The 20,430-nt window shown below is 41.1% G+C and overlaps 1 protein-coding gene across 1 annotated transcript in view; it reads right to left on the bottom strand.

Annotated features, from left to right (window-relative positions):
* Nucleotides 1–307: 307 nt before the first annotated feature.
* CYYR1 (cysteine and tyrosine rich 1) overlaps nucleotides 308–20,430 on the bottom strand; it is a 139,311-nt gene continuing 119,188 nt past the window's right edge. Inside the window, exons 3-4 of the mRNA XM_089659552.1 lie at nucleotides 3,235–3,392; nucleotides 308–852 (exon numbers count right to left, since the gene is read on the bottom strand). Coding sequence (XP_089515678.1) covers nucleotides 719–852; nucleotides 3,235–3,392 — 292 coding nt within the window. The 3' untranslated portion in view covers nucleotides 308–718. The remainder of the gene's footprint in view (nucleotides 853–3,234; nucleotides 3,393–20,430) is intronic.

Genomic DNA, 20,430 nt, shown 5'->3' with positions numbered 1-20,430 from the left:
AAAAAAAAAAAACACAAAAAACAAACAAACAAACAAACAAACAAACAAAAAAAAAAAAAAAAAAAAAAGACACCCACACAACAATATATCCTCCTTGCCTACTCTTTAAAGCATGAGTAGGGGAAAAAAAAAAAAAAAAAATCTCATCTAATATATATATATATATATATTTATATTTCCCCCCCCCCCCCAATACATCCCCTAATCCTTTCTTGCTAACATAATTCACAGATTTCAGATTCCAGCCAATGGCTTTAATAAAATACATATAGAGTATGTTTTTAATTAAATTCACTAGGCATACAAATTAAAAGAGATGCTTCTGTTTTTATTAAAAAAAAAGAAAAACTATATATTTGGCAAATGATAGACATTCATCTTTCAAATACCACATCAAAATAACACTAGGAAATGTTTGGCAGATTTATTCTTCTTAGTCTACAGCTTCTTAAAAATCGTTCCCTTCTTCTCACTCACACATTACACATACAAATAAATAAAAATTTGCATAACATGGCACCCAATCACAGATGGTCCGAGATATCTGCATTCAAGCACTTCAGGAAGTAAGGCTGGTATATGGCTTTGCGATTTTTTGTTTTTATTGCACAGGACTCATGATTACGTTGCCTTTTGTTATGTAGGAATTCATAGGTCTTCAATGCAAGACATTTTCTAACGCTAACAAAATTGCATGGAAAGGCCCCATGTTGGAATGTTATTTCCCTGGAGAACCGGGGTAAGGAGGTGGAGCAGGGTATTGTACAGACACTGGTGGAGATGGTGTGTAGGCTGGAGGAAGGTCCATAGGATACTCCATCTCAAAATCATAACTATACGGTGGCGGAGAAACTGAAATGAAAAGCAAAAATATATAAGAGAAAATTACATCAGTATTAAAAATCACTGCACACACTGAAGAGGATTTTTTTTTTAAATCGTAACAAAAAAAAAAAAAAAAAAAAGAAAAAAGGAAAAAAAAGGAAAAAAGGAAGAAGGAAGAAGGAAGAAGGAAGAAGGAAAAAGGAAGAAGGAAGAAGGGCAAACTTGGAGCTGTTGATTAAACAAAAACTTTGACTGGTAAACATGGACAACAGCTTTACTTCTTTTCCCCCCCAATTTGCTTTCTATTCAAAATTGTTATATTTCAATTGAGAACAATAAAAAATGAATAAAAATCACAGACTCAACCCAAAGGCTTAATTTACAGTTGTGTTTTGGTGGTTATATCCAGTTTATTAAAAAAAGGTCAATACACCCAAAAAGTCGTATCTTAATTATAGGCGGAGTTTGGAGACCCCTGGGGAAGAGGAAGAGGAGGAGGAGAAGAAGACCATTACCAGACCTACAAGCAAGTGCAACTCCCATTCTGATCCACCCAACGGTCAATAACTAGTAGCATAATTAACATAAAGGGGTTAGACCAAAAAAAAAAAAAAAAAAAAAAAAAAAAAAAACGTAACAATATGTGATTTGCAGGTGTGAAAGACGTCATGTTTCGCATTCAAAAGCAGATGTAGCATTCTTTTGTTTCCACTGTGTGATGAGACACCTAGCTAACAGGTGGGAAGCCTCACTTTCGTCATTCACTGCATGCGCTGCTAGTAATATGGAGTCATGTCAGAGCTTACTGAGCTTCAAAGAGTTAAATTTGTTGGTGTTGCTTAGTTGATGCCTCTGTGACTGAAGTTGTCAATTTGTTTGCGGTGTCGCGAGTTATGATATCAAAGGGTATGATGGCATATACAGTTTACAGAAAACACCGTCTGATAACCGTAAGTGCGATCGACATGGTCAACTGTCCGAAAGAGACAAATTGTACAGGACTGCGACCCAGAATAAGATAGGATAACTGCTGTAAAAGTGATTGCAACGCTCAATCTCAGTCCTGTGAAGACAGAGATTGAGCACTGCAGTCTTCATGGGACTCAATCTTCATAGGCGTGAGAAGAAAACTGCTGCAAAAGTGACTGCAAAGCTTTTTATTTCGGGTCACAATCCTGTACAATGTTCTTTCATCTCAGTCAGTTGACCATGTCGACCGTGCTTATGGTTATGAACCGGTGGTTTCCCGGAAACTGTATTTGCTGTCATAACCTTTGATACTGTACCTAAAGACACGGCAAACAAACTGGCAACTTCAGTCACAGAGGCACCAGCTAAGCGAGCTCTTTGAAGCTCAGTAAGCTCTGACATGACTCCATCTTACTAGCAGTGCATGCAGTGAATGACAAAAAGGGAGGCTTCGTACCCGTTAGCTAGGTGTCCCATACAGCGGAAGCTAGGGGTCATTATACAGCGGAAGCAAAAAGAATCTTACATCATTTTCGCTTTCAATGTGAAACATCACTTTCCCACCTGCAAATCATGTATATAGTGTTTAAATTTTTGTCTAACCCCCGTATATGTGCATGTGTAAATACATCAGTATATAAAGTCATTTACAATTTGACCTTCACTTTTTTTTTTTTTTTTTACGCACACAATTCCAGTACAAAAAGTGTCAATAACCCTATTGGGTATGATGTATTTTGACAATTGCTTTCATCCATTTGGACCTGAAACTGATGTACTCCTTAATTGTGTAATGAGCAAGAAATGACAAAAACTAGACCATAAAATAATGTGTAATGTTTCTTTTTAGAGGATTGTTATTTCTGCTTTCAATTGATAAAACCCCTATGGAAAATAAAGTATCAATACCTCAACTTACTCATTAAAAAAATAAAAAGAAATTTTAACTTTTGAGTATATGTTAGTGTCCTAAGGGGGTTAATGTCCAAACATTCACTATTAATTCCACTGAGCACCCTAAAAGTATAATATAAGAGGAGATGAAACTATTAATGAAATTATGCTGTGAATAACACTTCCTGTGCCTTTGTCCACCCTCATTTCTCCGTTGTACCTATGGAGGAAGCCATGGTTTTCACTTAGGTTGGACTTCAAACATTTCTGATCTCTATGGTATGTGGGATTGATGGAAATAGTAGTTTACACAAGAAAGAAGGATGTTTGGGTTTTCATTTCAGTTCATAGGCAGTGGCAATGAAATTCCATTTCTGGCAAGAACAATGGGTATTTTTTGTCCTTGGTGAAAATCTTAGCCATAAAGAAGAACTAAAGCAGCCACCCCATCTAAATACCTGTAAGCTGCAATATAGTCTTTATTTTTCTGACTAAGAATGTTCTCTGGGACTAGAATATCCCTTTAGTGGCACACATCACCCTTACCTGAGTACGAGTTGATCGTATTGATATGTGTGGCTCGGACGACTCCTACACGGGTTCCTCGGCTGCTCTTCATACACATACAGATACAGATTGCGATCCCGGCGATTACTCCCATTATGAACACAATTCCAAACACAATCCCCGCTATCGCTGTGCCACTGAAACAGAGGATTTAAAGGTTAAGAAGTCCTTCTAATATAGCTAAAAAGTGTAATTTGTGCAGTCTATAGGTAGAGCTGGGTATCCAATAAACCTGCTCATGTTAGTTTACAGCAGTATTAAAACCAAAAAACATTTACTATATTGCAGCTTACCAATTCCTAAGATGCGATAGCTGCATTCATTTTCTTTTTTAGGCTCTCTTCTACTTTCATCTGAAGATTCAGCCAGAAAGTCTGTTTTTCAAAAGCACAAGCTCTCCAGCAGAATGTAATCAGTTTGCTTGGATGAGACAAAATACATTTAAAACTGGCAGCGGTGCTTAAAATGATCAGCTTTTATCTATTCATGGAAAACCTTTATCCCCAAAAAAAAAAAAAAAAACCCATACTATTTGTTGTAATGGATTATGAAGTGTGAACTGGAGTTTGGCTTAAATTTTTTTGTGTATTTAAATCTGCTAATACAATATGCCTCTTCCCACAGACTAACAATGCTGCTGTCTGCTGTGCCTCCTGTGCTCATTCATCTTGAGTGAAGGCACGCTAATACAGGAGGTGTGTTACTGGCCAGATCACCAGGTGAAAACAAAAAATGCCAAGGAAAAGAATCCAGCCACCAGATCTAATGATTGATAAGCTGCATTATAATATATTTTTGGATTTGGGTTTATTAATCGCTTTAGGATCACTACATGGAATTTACAGACAATGGAAATAATTACATTGAAAAGCTTCAGTGATGTATAGGTGATTTGCAATCCTGTAGGGAGTGGGCAAGGTTTGAGTGACAAAAAAAACAAAAAAAAAAACAAAAAAAAAAAACAAAAAAAAAAAAACAAAAAAAAAAAAAAAACTATACTTTTTACAATAGTAGATTTAACCAGCAGGTGGTGCTACAAGGAAAATCTGATTCCAGGCAGATAAAAAAAAGCCACAAAATTAAAGCGGACTGCAATTATTACATTTATTTTTTAAATGCAGGTAACTTAAATTTGACCTGGTATATGCCTTTAGACTTCTGTGTGAGCAGAAGCAGCACAAGGAGCCAATCAGTTTATGTGCCAACAAGAAGCATGCTTATAGGGAGGAGAAAGCAGAGTGGACAGTGAAAGGAGAAGCAGAGCATTGATGAATTTCAGTCACAGGCTGGGGTGGGCAGATGTCTGTTTTAAAGATCCTGGGGGAGCAGGGCTTAGCCAAGCCTCGCTCTGTGTGTCTTATAGACACACAACGCTGGCTCAGGTGCTAGCCCACAGAAATGTCCCCATAGCATTGGAAGGAGCCAGGACCCCAGGAGGAGGGGGGCTGCTCTGTGCAAAACAATTGCACAGAGTGGGTAAGTATAAACCTGTTTCTTTTCTAAATAAAGATTTTATTAAAAAGTTATTGTAAACAAAATGATGGCAATCAGGCTTATTTAAGATAAGAGCACTTTTGCAGTAAAACCCATACCTCCCCGGATACCCAGCTCATCAAAGCTTTCCATAGAATTACAAACCACAGATTCAGGCATTTTACCCAAATCATTTTTTTATTTACTATGAGCAAGAATTAGAAAAAAAATATAGTTTTAAAAATGTGAAAAAATGTACACTGTATAGGTATTCTTCTGTTGTATTTTAATGTTCTTTTGGAGACGGTTTAATAGTTTATTGTAAAGAGTCTGCTGATGGCGGCGTTTTAGCACAATTGGAAATGTACACACCGAGCAGTCAAATTCAATATTTCAACAAAAAGGATTATAAAATATAGATTTTGCGCTTTTTTTTTTTTTTTTTTTAAACATGCCACTAAAAATTTGTGAATTGTGTGTCCTACTCTGTAAGAATACACAAAGATTATTTTAACAAAGTCTGAAATGTGATTATGCATCCTAAAGAACTCCAATCCCACAAATGCCACCTGTCGTACGTTATTTGGCAGCACTCACTCTCTTTGCTTCAGGTTTTTTCCTATTGAGACAGCTAGTGGCATGCCACCCCTCTGTTGGAGCAGCTCGAGAGGCTTCAGAAAGTCAACAGTCAGCTTGTAAAATACACATATTCCCAGCTGCAGCAGCCTGGAGTGTGCAAAAGTGCACACTGGCAGAGATGTGAGCCTTATGTTGGCAATACCAAAAGGGTTAAAGGCTACGTTCATACAATAGTCAACAGTCAAGGTACCCCAGTAGGGATTAATAACTGAGCAGATTTGTAAAATGATCATTAACCTTTGGGGAGCGGGTACCCAAATTTGACAGGTACCCGCTCCTACTTCCGCTGCGATCCCCTCTCCGTAGTCTTCTGGGACACGCGACAGGTCCCAGAAGACTACGGGGCCATTCACAAAGCGCAGCGCTTCTCATGCATGTGCAGTGGGCACCTGGCGGTGAAGCCGCAAGCTGTCACAGCCAGGTGCCCACACTGAAGATGCCGGGGAGAGAAGACAGCCGGTGAAACGAGCCATGGTGAGGAGACTGCTGGATCTAGGGCAGGTGTCTGTATTTTAAAAGTCAGCAGCTACAGTTTTTGTAGCTGCTACAGTTTTTGTAGCTGCTGACTGATTTTATTTTTTTCAGCTGGAACTCCGCTTTAAGAATTAGTGGATGTGGTAGAAATAATTACCACCAGTTCACCGATAAGCACACTGATGGGTTTAGTTCCACTTACATTTTTGCCAATTTAATGATTTCCCAAAACAGGTTCTGTTTTTCAAGGTATGCCATGAATAGCAATTGTCACAGTTTCATGTGCTTTCAAAACGAATGGTCAAGCAATCAACTGGCTGGTGTCATTGCCAAATCACTATGACAATGGAATATTAAACAGAGGCTAAGATGGCAGTTTCCTTTTCTGTCAAGGATAGGAGGGTTTAGTTCTTTGTAAGGCTTAATGCCAGATGCTCCTAAATTTGAGTTTAGGAGCTGCTCGTGTGCATGATTTTGTCAAAGCTCCTAAACTCAAACTCCATAAAAACCAAATGTGTCCATGTTCACATAGGCTTTTACTAGGAGTTTAGGAGCTGTCGCTTTTAGGGAGGTTAAACCTCCCTCTCCTGAACGCGGAACAATCACGTTCAAGATAGGAATGTTTTGACTGTTGACCATGGGGGGAAAACGTGGCAACCGTGGTACTGTGTTTTCCTGCGGCCGGTGGTCAGGGTAGGCTCATGTACATGAAGCCTTAGGGCCAATTCTTGCAGACAGACAGCAGTGTTCAGAGTGTAGTATTTTGGGTTGGGAAGCTGTCATGAACGTGACAGCTTCCAGCACAGGACACATGGTTGATAGGATGCCGGAGTCGGTCAGCTTCCTAGTAATTGACGACACACCCCTTGCCCGGTTTAACTGATGGGCAACCAGGAAGTACCCCATCTTACAGCTGAATGTAAACAAAACGGGGACACTTACTAACACCATTACCCACGTATGGTATTGGCTATATTTGAGTAATAAGAATCTGTTGGCCAGTCGCTGAATGGGGACAAAGATCCACCATTGGTTGCCATTAGCAACATGCACCGAGGATAGTAGTGTCTGAGCTCAGTGCTGCCCCCCCCCCCATGCCTTCAAGATTTGTCCTATGGAGATAGGATAAAATATTAAGACGTCAGACATTCTTTATGAACTCTCCAGAATGTTGGGAAGTCACAGCAATCTCTTCTGGTTATTGGGATTCCTCTCTCCACCTTGTTCAGATCATAATTCCCCCTAATTTACCATGCACAGAGGAGTTAGGACCTCCATAGAATCAAAAATATTTAAAAAGAAAAAAACCCACTTACAGAATAATGCACCATAATAGATCCATGCGGATGGACATTGTGTTTGCACTGCTGTCCCACCAGAGTCCCGTAGCAACAGCACTGCCAGATAACATGATGATATCAGCATGTCTCCACCCACTGAATTAATTTTGTCATGTGACTTCATCAGGAACAATACTTTTGGGAGGTTTTTTTTTTTTTTTTTTTAATGTTCAACTGGGGGAAAGCCTAAAAAGGAGTTGGTGGATAGAAAGTGAAACAAAGGGCAACAGCGGTGACTGATAATACAACACGCTTACTGTCCATTAATTATAGTGGTCTACAGGGGGATTCTAAGTGGAACAAGGTGGGAGAAGCAGCCCAATCAATAGAAAGATCACTGTGATCTACAAATATTGATTGTTATTGGGCCAATAAAGTGGCTGTAAACCTCAGATATGAAATATGAAAGCATATCCCTGTATAGTGTGTACTTGTCTAAATTAGGAGCACTAAGCGCCATTTGTGTATGCTGCATCGATCCTCTGCTATCAGCACGAGTCACTTCTGATACGTTTTCCTGACACCAGGAAAAAAGAAAAAAAAAAAAAAAAAAGTGACAGTGGAGGGACCTCCAGCAAATTGACAGCCTAAGCTCTGTTCCTGTAAGCCGTGTGGGGGGCCTCAGCACCTCACTGAGCTCTGCAGTGTGTAACTTCAGCTCTCTGCCCCCTTTTTTTTTTTTTACGGATCTATAAATTCAGTACTTTGAATGGATGTAGAGAAGACTGCAGATAAACAGGCACAACTTACATAGGAGGATTGGCTTCATGTATGTGTAGGCCAGTCACTTCACTGTATACTATATGTAAGAGTTTGCAATCACTTCAGTCCATCTCAGAGGAAGGGAAAAATTCTTCCTTGCACTGGGTCTTCCCCTACACTGCAACGGTTAACTGCTCAGTCTACGGGACCAGGAACTGCAGTTTTACTTACCCGATCCTCGTTTCCCCAGCAGCAGACTCTGGAAGTGGATGGTTTCCTCAATTCCAATGCAGGGCTAGGAGCTCTGCATTGTACTTGATGATATCAGAGGCAGGGCCATGGATAAGGGGGTACCACCAGTCCTCTTGTACGGGGCCCAGGCAGCTGGGGGAATCAGATGTGGGCACAGAGGGTGATCTGCATGACATGGGGGGGGGGGGGGGGGGAGCAAATACTGAAACTGATCCCCTGTATGGCTCCCTCTGCAGCAGCTGAAAGCTGGCTTCTTCTCCTCTCCCTCCTGCTGCAAAGAGCCATACAGGGGATCGGTTCCAGCTATTGCTCCCCGCCGCACTCATCACCTTCTCTTTGCACCATTTTCCCTCTGCTGATCAGGCCCCCTTGTGTAACTCTACCCCCACATTGCTGCCAGCTTCCCTCCTCTCCTTTCTACCAGCAATTGCAAGAACACAATAGGATCGTTCAGGATGGAGAGTGGAGAAAACATCTGGTAAATAGGTCACATTTACCAGCCCCTTCCTTTCCTAAAACGAACACAGTGAGTGATTGGTAAAAACTGAAGCATAGTCAAATGTGTTTTTTTTCTGGGGGGCTGTCAGGTTGGCTGTATGGAGCCCTGTGGGTTCTAACAGCCCTGATCAGAGACCCTGTTACCACTGGAAAATAGGTGAGAAGAGGCTGTGGGGTCTTACAGCCTGGAGGGAATATGTGGCAGATGAGGACTAGGTAAGTAAAACTGCTTCTTCTGGACCCCCTAGACCTAAATGGGTAATTAACCCTTGAGCCAAGTATACACATGCAGCAGACTATGAAAAGCCCCTCTAAGTAGAAGCAGTGGGCAAACATCCCCCCTGCCGAGTCAGAGGTAGAACTCTCCAGTCAGCAGGGGGCATGGGCTTTGACAATTGCAGAGCTAGCTTCTGTAGCTACTTTTATTTTCATACATCTGGAATGTATTTAGCCAATTTAAACTAAAAGTTCAGTTACTAGTCATCATGGTGTTGTCTAGTATCCCCCTTTAAATATGATTTTTGCCCAGCCTTGCGGTGTGTGTGATACGCATTACTAGATATTGCGGTTTTAAATCAGTATGGTCCCAGTACAAAATAATAGTGTGCTAGTGGTAATTTACCGTGAGATCTTGTAAACAAAATGAAATGCAAGTCACTTGGTGATGTGCTACCATCAGCATGTCAGTGGACTTTAAAAATAATTGCTTACCTGACCTTTATTATGTACACTTCATTCCCAGCCACACAGATACACTTTCTGCCAGGAAGCCTGTCATACGGATTAAACACTGAAACCCCGGGTGTTCCATTTGCCAGATTCAGCTATACAATTACCCGGGTCCTTTTCAGAAGGCACCAAAAAAATAATGTATTGTCCATCCGCCTCAATATAGGGTTAATAACTGGGATAAGCAATTTGCTTGCAATAAGTAATCAAACAAAACTGGATGACAGTTTTTTTGGGGGGGATTTTGACATTTGTATATCGGAAAATACTATTAGTCAGTAGATGCTCTGTAATATTACAATTCAGAGATAACATATACAGTACTTCTCTGTTGCAATGGTGAAGTAGGTTGAATAAAATGATGCAAATAAGAATCTATCATTTCATTATAATCATTTTAAAATGCAGTTATCAAACTTATTTCATTTATATTTTTACAAGTATTTATATACGTGCAGACTCCACCTCCGCAACATCGCCAAAATCCGCACGTTCCTAACCCCAGAAACCACTAAACAGCTCATCCACTCCCTCATATCACGACTCGATTACTGCAACTCCCTCCTCACTGGCCTGCCTTGCCGCTGGCTATCCCCGCTTCAGTCGATCCTGAATACGGCTGCCAGACTCATTCACCTTTCCAACCGCTCCATTTCCGCCACCCCCCTCTGCCAATCCCTCCACTGGCTTCTGATTGCGCAACGGATCAAACTCAAAATCCTAACACTGACGTACAAAGCTGTCCACCATACTGCCCCGAACTACATCACTGACCTAATATCCAAGTACCACCCAACACGCACATTCCGCTCCTCACAAGACCTCCTCTCTAGTTCCCTGGTCTCCTCCTCCCATGCCCGCCTCCAGGACTTCTCCAGGGTGTCACCCATCCTCTGGAACTCCCTGCCCTAACCCATCAGATTATCACCTACTCTCCTCTCCTTTAGGCGCACCCTGAAAACCCATCTCTTCAGGGAAGCATACCCCACCCCCTGCCAACTTGCCAACCTCCTCCACCCCCCACAGCTATCTCCTCCTGTGCCACCATCCCCTCCCTCCTAGATTGCAAGCTCCAAGGAGCAGGGCCCTCGATCCCCTCATGTTTTGCATTGTATTGGTATTGTTCTGTCGCATGTTCTGTCTCCCTTTGTAATGTACAGCGCTGAGCGAACTATTGGCGCTTTATAAATACTGTATAATAATAAATATAGGGCCAACAATTTATATATACAGTCTCAGTACATTCTCATCAGTCCCTGTCCTCAAGGAGCTTACAATCCAAGGTCCCCAACTCACATACTATGGCCAGTTAACCTACTAGCATGTCTTTGGAGTATGGGAGGAAACCCACACTGGCACAGGGAGGACATGCAAACTTCATGCAGGCAGTGCTGTGGTTGGGATTCAAACTGATGACCCTAGTACTGTTAGGCGGAAGTGCTAACCACTTTGCCACTGTGTCAAAGGACGTTATTTTGCCTTTTGAATTAAAAAAGAAAAAAAAAAATTGAAATCTTTTGCCATGAAAAGATGGATCATTTGTGGGAAAAACCACACACCAAAAAAAACCCAAAAACAAAAAAAAAAAAAAAAAAAAAAAAAAAAAAAATAATTGGATTCCCCCATGCACACAAACAAGATGCAAGGAGGAATTCTCCCCGCTGTTCTACTATATTCTGTTAGCAGGGACACCACTACTCTCAAAATACGCTGATCAGAGCTGCAAAGGCCAAATCGAATGAAAATGTTCCAAACATCCCATTCAACAAAAGTCAATCTTTAGATCAATTTCCATTAAACAGGAATGGTCATAGATGGATCGAAATGTGGCCGGGTCAGCAGGGATGTACACATTTTGATCCATCCATGGCTAGCTTAAGTCCTATTGGGAGGATTTGCCTTTATTTCCTGTCCTGTAGACACAAGAAGAGGACAGGTGTCACTAGAACAAGTGTCCATATTAGAGGTTTTCCTCCCAGCTCCTCTGTGCCAAAAATAAAAATTTAGAATATGCACACGTGTTGCAGGGCTCTTTCATGTAATTGAGACCTGCAGCATGTCTGCGGAGGAATCCAGCCCATACACACACCAAAAAAAAAAAAAAAAAAAAAAGTTAGTTTTCGGATATCGGGCATGGTGGAGACCTGTGGCATCGGTGTGCATGGGCAGAGATCCCCTGTGCATTGGCAGACATACATATAAAACGGGTGTCCAGTCTTTGCATGTGTCGGCACACGTGCCCTTTGTAAGCCTCCTGGAATCAAATGATGTGGGAAGCCCAGGAGGCAGCAGTAGGTGTAGGTATTTTTTAATAGACCAGAAAGGAGGAGGCGCTGCCTTACAAACACAAATATATTGTACAACAGAAAAAAAAACCAAAAAAAAAAACCAAAAACACACTAATATATATATATATATATATATATATATATACACACACACACACACACACACACACACACACATATACATATACACATATATATACACACACACACACACACTTTTTCTGCAAGGGTTAAATGCTTGATTATATCTAGGGGTCCAGGAAGAGCAGGTTACCTTACCTGATCCTCCAACCCCAAGCAGCCATTTCTCCTCTATGCTTTAGTAGTGGTCTGTTTTTCAATGTTCTCATGTCCAACGCAGGGCTATGGGAGCTGCATTGTACCTGATGACATCAGAGGACCTGCAACCGCTGGAGCATAAGAGAGAAGAAGCTGCAGGCCCTGGTCTAACCAACCACGTGGACGGAGCCTGTGGGAGTGGAGGATCAGGTAAATAAATGTGATTTTTCCCAGTACCCTATACCTAAACCAGGGTTTCTCAACCTTTTTTCAGTCAACGCACCATTTAAAATTACGGACAATCTTGATGCACCTCATTCTAAAAATGTGAAAACTAAACTAATAACTTTACATAAACGCAGCAACATCCACATACATAGGACACCAACATCAGAGGGGATTTATTCTGTCAAAGCAAATACCGCTTTCCATTTTGGTACCGACTAGTATTCCAAGGTTTCTCTTCTCCCTCAGTTTCTCTCTATCACTCAACTAACATGACCCCAGTGTGGACAGAAAGAAGTAAGGGAGGGGCAAAGAAGGATGCTGTGCAGGCACTCAATGTCTTCCTTATTAACGGATGTTCTCATTGGTTGGTAGGATGCCGGCAGCTAGAAGGTTGTAATGGTGCACAATAAAAACCTGTGGCTGTGTAACTGCTGGCTTGTAGACAATTGAGCAATTTTGGAGATGTTGCCAAGGCACCCCTGAAGAAATCTTAAGGATTGTTACTTTCCCCAGAGTTCTGCGTTAAGTCATTATAACCAATATCCTTTCATTTTTTATGCATCACATGACTTGGCAGGCTTCAGCTTTCTCAGTACCAACATGTCCCCCATTAACTCATTTAAAGTGCATTGTTAGGTCATCCCTAATCTCTTATTTATGAGTATTATGCCGCTGTCACCGTATTTTATTTATTTATTTTTTTAATTGTGCTTTATAAAATATTAATAAAATAAAAATTTCAAAAGTTAATGACAGGTCAACATTATTACCAATAAAATTACTTTATTGTCCAACTAATTAGCAAATAATCAAAGTAATTGTGCTACGACTATGGACATTCAATTATTTACATATTTTTAACAAGCAGTATTAAAAAAAAAAAAAAAAACCCACCACAACACACCAAAGTAATTAATTCTCAAAGATTGCATATTTATAAGTCCCTAAAGCCTGCTTTCATTCAGTCTCTAAAACTCACCATACCCATGTTACAATCTGACTCCAATCAGACCAGCTCTGCATAGTTGTCAAATGAATTATATAGATTAGGTAGGTCCTCATATTACAAAAGCTTTTTATTAGCACTGATCACCGTATTGGTGTCACTGGGGATCTCAGTGACAGTCAGTTCCCACCCAGTGTCAGAATGCCTGCCACAGTCCTGCGGCAAGTCGCTGATCGCCGCCATTACTAGTAAAATTTAACAAAAAAAAAAAAAAAAAAAAAAAAATCCCAGTATATATACCACCATTTGTAAAATGCTATAACTTTCAGGTAAAACCAATTAATTTACATGTATTGGGATTTTTTTCTAGCAAAAGACATGGAGCAGAATATATTTTGGGCTAAATTTATGACCAAATGTGATTTTTTATTGGACATGTTTAATAGCAAAAAGTAAATCTAGTTTTTCTCTCAAAATTGATTTTTTTATAGCACAAAAAAATAAAATGCACAGGCGATCAAATACCACAAAAAGAAAGCGCAATTCGTGGGGGGGGGGGGGGGGAAGATGTAAATTTAATTTGGGTGCAGCGTTGCATGACCGCGCAATTGTCAGATAAAGTAACAGCGCCGTGATGCAGAAAATGGCCTGGTCGGGGGGGGGGGGAATCCTCAGGTGGGTAAGTAGTTAAAAAAATAGCTGAGATTTTAGTGCTTCTGTAGTAATTCTCCACAGTGCCTATAGCTACAGAGGTGAAGGAGGGATTGTTTAAGGCCTCGTTTTTATATGCAGTAGAATTTACTGACCCTGTGAAAGTTAAAGAATATGTAAACCCAACATTTCATATTCCTGATATGTACCTGCTGTACCATGTACTTGTATGAAAAAGTATTCTGTTCTCTTTGTATTGTATCCTTTGAATTAAATCCCTGGTGTTCCTGACAGTGACTCTAAACTGACCACACTAATCAGAAGAGCACAACATAGCACATTTTCTTGCTGTGCTGGGAACTAATTCAATGATCAGGCTTGTGCTGACACGCCTGACGGTGTACTGCTGTTTCTCTTCCCCCCGGCTCTTTATACAGCAAAGAACAGAGGGTATGTGATCACTTATAAAGGGGGGGGGGGGGTCGGATATGGGTATTTGTGAAGTCTGTAGACCTATACACAAATATTTTGACTTTCATTTTTTTACTGAATGGTTTTAAAGGGGGGGGGGGGGGTTTACCTATACTTTAATTGGTGGTTAAGTAGCCATGTGTAACCTCCTGAGCACCTGTTTAACCAATGAAAGCCCACCACACCGCATGCATTAGACACAGTTGCGCCGCGGTCCCATTCACTTGAATGGGTTGCATTTGGCAGCAGTTCCACCAGCCAAACATATTCGGATGTATGAATGTCACCATGCTGTGACCACGACAATGTTTTCGGCTTAAACTGCAGTAAAGAAAAGACAGATCACAGGTTAGCTGTGCTGTACGGCAGGTCTGTGTAAATCTAAGGACTGGCTGCACAGAATTACATATCTTAGAAGGAATTCTAGCTGATTTATGTGTACTTAAGCATTGTATTTAGTCATTTGCTGGGTCTTTAGCTTTACATAGAAATATCATCATGTTCAAAAAGACCTGATAGCAGATCACCACTAATAGGTAAACCACAAAGCAGCAAGTTCATGTTTCCTGCCGTCTCGTTGTTCCATCACAATTTATCTATCCTTACTTCAACCTCTTCACAATGCAGCCAAAGTGTTAGAATAGTTGCCTAGGAACCAGGAAAAGGAGGGTGTGCGACTACAGCCTGGTGGGACTTTTACCCATCCTAGCATGCCATGGCTTATATAAATAGCATATGGCATGTGTGATTGATAAATCCTCATCACTGGCACGGTGATTTCAAATAAATGCAAATATCAATACATCTGCTGGAAGAACATCACTTCTGTTGGTGCGGCTGTGTAAAATGTACATTGTCTGCAGAAGACAGATTACTGAAGCCCGAGATATAACTTCATTGCAGCAGGGAACATCTCAGCTCTGTGCGTTTCATTATATTGGAAACTGGAAATTCTAGGTCTGTCTTCACTTACAGGGCATAGTTTAAAGGGTCGGTCTATCCAAAACCTAAAATTTCTGCTTCTGTGTAGAAAACACCACAAAAAGGAAGAAGAGGCACATACAGAGTAGTACAGTAAGAGAGGGGAACAGATCATTTTGGAGGGTTTTCAGAAAAAGAAGGAGGAGAAAAAGAGAAGGAGGAGAAAAAAAGAGAAGGAGGAGAAAAAAAGAGAAGGAGGAGAAAAAAAGAGAAGGAGGAGAAAAAAAGAGAAGGAGGAGAAAAAAAGAGAAGGAGGAGAAAAAAAGAGAAGGAGGAGAAAAAAAGAGAAGGAGGAGAAAAAAAGAGAAGGAGGAGAAAAAAAGAGAAGGAGGAGAAAAAGAGAGAAGGAGGAGAAAAAGAGAGAAGGAGGAGAAAAAAGAGAGAAGGAGGAGAAAAAGAGAGAAGGAGGAGAAAAAGAGAGAAGGAGGAGAAAAAGAGAGAAGGAGGAGAAAAAGAGAGAAGGAGGAGAAAAAGAGAGAAGGAGGAGAAAAAGAGAAGGAGGAGAAAAAGAGAAAGAGAAAGAGAAAGAGAAAGAGAAAGAGAAAGAGAAAGAGAAAGAGAGAGAGAGAGAGAGAGAGAAAGAGAAAGAAGAGAAAGAAAAGAAAAAGAAAGAAAAGAAATTGTAATGGCTTTTTACACTTTGAGAGGTTTACATTGTTAGACATATCGATTACCATTTACATACAGTCGTACCTCGGTGTACGAACGCCTCGGTTAACGTAATTTTTGGTTTACAAATGAAAATCTATTCAAAATAATGCCTCGGTTTATGAATTTTTTTTTGCAATACAAATCAAGTTTCCCCAGAATGCATTGCGCCTGGGAGGTTTATGGCGCCGGCCCTGTGCCTTTAAAGCGCACTTTATGAAGGGTTTTGAACAGATAAGACTTGACTTTTTTCTGACCTCTGGAACGGATTCATTGATTATCACAAATGCATTTACAAATTATTTTCACAATACGAAACAAGTTTTCCCAGGATGAATTGCGCCTGGGAGGTTTATAGTGCTGGCCCTGTGCATGCTGGAGTCTGTGGGGAGCACGTGGCATCAAGTGTGGAGGTGTTGGAGCCATTCTGGAAATTTTTAATTGTGTCCCTGTACAGTATTTATGCCTTTAAAGTGCACTTTATAAAGAGTTTTGAACAGATTAAAAGACTGCCTTTTTTTTTTACTTTTTTCTGACCTCCGCAATTAATTGGTTTTCAATGCATTCCTATGGGAAACCACGTTTCGTTTTACTAATTTTTCGCAATACGAAACGTCCGAGAACACATTACATTCATAAACCTATGAGCAAGGATTCCCAGAGCACGATGGGGTTTCTAAAGGAGAAATAGAACACAGCAAAAGCTTTACACTTTAGCCTTGCAGAAGAGTGCACATATATGTGGCCCCAGTTAAGCAGGTCTTCTTTGGGAACACGCATATTCGTACCAGTGTTCATGCTGTTCTACAATATGGAGACCTTGCTGCCACCGTCAGCTCCAGGTCCATACTAATGGTGTGGAAAAGGGACAGCCAGCTCTCAACTACATGAAGGTAGAATATGGAGCAGCTATGCATGGAAACCAATCAGCTTCTATCCTCAGCATGTTCAGGTAACCTTTGAAAGATAGAAGCTGATTGGTTGACATGCACAACTGTTCCTCCAGTTTTGAGGAGTTCCTCAAAATGTGTTTTTGTTGTCTAGCTAGAAGAGACAAAATGTAAAAGAAATAAAAAAAAAAAAAAAAAAAACACAAAAAAACAAACCAAACAAAAAATGCAGGGCTTTTTATTCAGCCAGATCACCATTCTGCCACTTCCAGCAATGACCCGGCTCACGGTCACCACTATTTATGGTCACTTGTAAACACAGAAGCTCGACTTCTGTGTTAAAAGTAGCAGCGTGAGTCTCCCGGCAGCTCCCTCAGACCCCCCCCCTGCATGGCACTGCCCCCTGCAGGGTGGACACAGAAAGACAGCTGCCGGGGCACAGGGTTTATGGGCTTCAGACAGACAGTGACATACTGGCTGAGAAACAGCCTGGTGCTTGGATTGCAACGCCCCCTGCTGGACGACCTTACTGCCGCCATCTAGTGGTGGAGAGGTGGAGCCGCAGTGGGACGCGAGACCAATGGCTGGACTGTGTAGAATGTGAGACCAACGGCTGAAGGTGAGCACATGGGAGAATGTTTGTGCAGTGGGTGAGGGCAGTGGGGGAGCAGGGGGTCAAGCTGACGTAGCTGCATGCAGAGGTTAGCTGTAGTGGAGGAAGGGTTAGGAGGTAGTTGCAGAGATAGTCCGAGGGAAGGGTGCAGAGGTGAGCTTTGGATGCCGGGGCAGAAAAGTTCACTCTCTGCATAGCAAACCCCTGAACCTTGCGCCTAACACCCTCCTGAACCCCGCATTCTGTGCGTATCGCCCTCCTGTGTATTACGCAGTCCTGAACCCTGCACTTGTGTTATGCACGCATTGCTTTAACAATGCCTCTTTAAGACCCTCCCACTGTGCAATTTGGCCACACCCACCATATGACATGGCATGCTCCACTGTGGGAAGGGGATGGAGGGTTGGGGGAGTTCCTGCACCTTTAATATCCGAGAAAAAAAAAAAAAAAAAAAAAAAAAAAAAAAAAACTAAAAACATTTTATCAATAGAATACAAGATATGTGGTGTTTCTGTGGTCCTTTGCAAAAACAGAATTTATTTTGTGCTGTTTTCTGGTGGTGGGTTATGGGAATGGCAAGAAATAAAAAGTTCTAAGTATTTTATAAAAAACATTTTTTGGTTTAATGTTACGACTTTGGGTCAGTTTTCCTTTGATAATATATAAAAAAAACAAAACAAAAAAAAAACAAAAAAAACTGAAAGAGCTATTACTATTTACCAATAAACGTTTGCTGTATTAGTTCTGAAAAAACAAGATATATTTCACCAGTGTATACTAAGTAGTTTCAAAGAACCGTACAGTGTTACTAACACATGCCAAAAAGTTAAAAACGGTTTTCAGTCTTTAAGAAGTCCAGCCAAACCTATTTCGGCTGTATGTCTGTGGATCACAGGAGTGCAGTTTGTTCTGTACTCCTGTGACCCGTTGTCGGATGACGTCATTCAGCCGGTCCAGGCTGGGGAAAGATCCCGACTTTAAACCAGCCAGTCACTCCTGCCCCCCCAATAGCCCAGTGTCTCAGTTAGAGCTTGGGGGAAAGAGCAGCAGGGAGAACTGAGAGATCAGTGGTGTTTGATCACTCAGTCCTCACCGTTAGAATCGGCGGGGGATAGTTACAGCATTATATTGATGCTGCAGCCACCTAGGTAAATAGGATCTAAAAAAAATAAAAATATTAGAATATACATACACATACTTTGTTTTATAAAACATAACACACCACACCAAAAACTACTTATCAAGATCTGTTTGGATCGTCGTTTTCATTCACCACATAACAAATAAGGCAAAGGTTATTACAATTTGAATACTCTTGCAAGACTGTATAACCGCACAGGGTGCATCAGAAGACATGGTTTCATTTTATAACTTTGTCTGCTACTTCCAAACCCTCCCACCACAATGCCTGACAAGCAGTCATACAAATGGCACTGCAGCTCTGCTCTGCTGTCACTTCAAGAGGCCACATGAATAAAGTTAGGTTGGGATTATTAAAACTCCACTTAAATGGTTTTGGACAGACTTGAAAAGAGCCTGTCAGGCCTGTCACTGTAGAAATATGGCATCTACAACTGCTAAATCATCTTTGAATATCCAAACTTTGGAGCTGTACTCCATGAGTACTTAGTGAGTTACTGACCTGGAACAAGCAGAGCACCAGAGAATTGTCAGGACTGCAGATGAGCAAATAATGGGAAATCCAATTTGCTGGCAATTCGGCAGCAGGGACCCCATAATTTGATCCAGCAGGTGAATATACACGGTTCACAGAACAACAATGAACTGGTGAAAAGGGGTCCAAACAACAAAAAGGACCACTTACCAGTTTACTATACTGTAGAGAAACAGTACTTGTTCTACTGCAAAAGGATGCTGAGCGAGCACAAGCTCCCTGTCCTAGGGTTGCCAACTCATCCCTTTAAAACGAACACACAGGTTCTTTGGCTGATTAAAAGGAGGTAATAAAATCACTTAGTACCTTACCTGCATTACATTAGCCTCAAAACTGGTGTAATTAATATATGTACTCAGTTTTAAAGGGATGAGGTGGCAACCCTTCTGTCCCCATATGACCTCTGGTTAGCTGGATCCAATAATCCAATAAGGATCATGAATTTAAAGTCACTGGAGCTTATAAAAGGTGAAAATCCACACCTCCTGTTATGTCTTTTTTGGGTAGTGATGCCACACAGGGGGCATGAAGTGTGGTCTCTTTATTCGGGGGGGGGGGGGGGGGAGGCTGCTGCTACAAGGCTGGGAGCAAGAAGGTACTTTGGACCACTAGCTTGGAGCAACATGGCACTTTGGTCAGCTGTGCTTTAATGACAAAGCGAAACGCTTTGCACTAGTGGAATGGGACGAACCAGGCACATTGACTGCATGTTTTGATGACACCTTGGACCACTAGCTGGGAGCGAGATGGTACTTTGATCAGCTGTTCTTTAATGACAAAGCGAATCACTTTACACTGGTGGAATGGGACGAACTAGGCACATTGACTGCATGTTTTGCTGGTACCTTGGACCACTAGCTGGGAGCAAGACATTGGAAGGTTTTTTGCTTTAATGCAGAGAATACACAAAAGGTAAAAAAAAAAAAAAAAAAAAAAAAAAAAGGTTTGCCTTACGTACCACTTTAAGTGCAGTTACTAAAATTCCAACCTCATTATCACACTGTATCTATTCATAAAAAGGTATACTTTAGAAGTCTAATCTACCATGCCAAGTTTATCCATTTTGATTTAGAGGAATTCATCTTTCAGGGATGCCTATCCTGCCCTCAGCTAATACTGGAATCTTCTACTCTTCCAACCAGTCCATCCCCCACAGTTACTACCTTTTGTACCACTAGCCCCTCCCTCCTAGATTGTAAGCTCCAAGGAGCAGGGCCCTCCTATCCCTCTTGTATTGAACTGTATTGTCTCCCGTTATATTGTAAAGAGCTGAGCAAACTGTTGGCGCTATATAAATCCTGTATAATAATAATAATTATTAGCTTGTCAGAACTTTCTGTTGTCACCAAGTTCCAGGCTATAACTTGTACAGTCATCTTCAAGTCTGTAATACTTCCC

This window comes from Staurois parvus, unplaced genomic scaffold (assembly GCF_062004578.1).
Source record: "Staurois parvus isolate SC_StPar_1 unplaced genomic scaffold, SC_StPar_1.0 ptg001162l, whole genome shotgun sequence".
Lineage (NCBI taxonomy): Eukaryota > Metazoa > Chordata > Amphibia > Anura > Ranidae > Staurois > Staurois parvus.
This window is presented reverse-complemented; position numbering and strand designations above follow the sequence as displayed.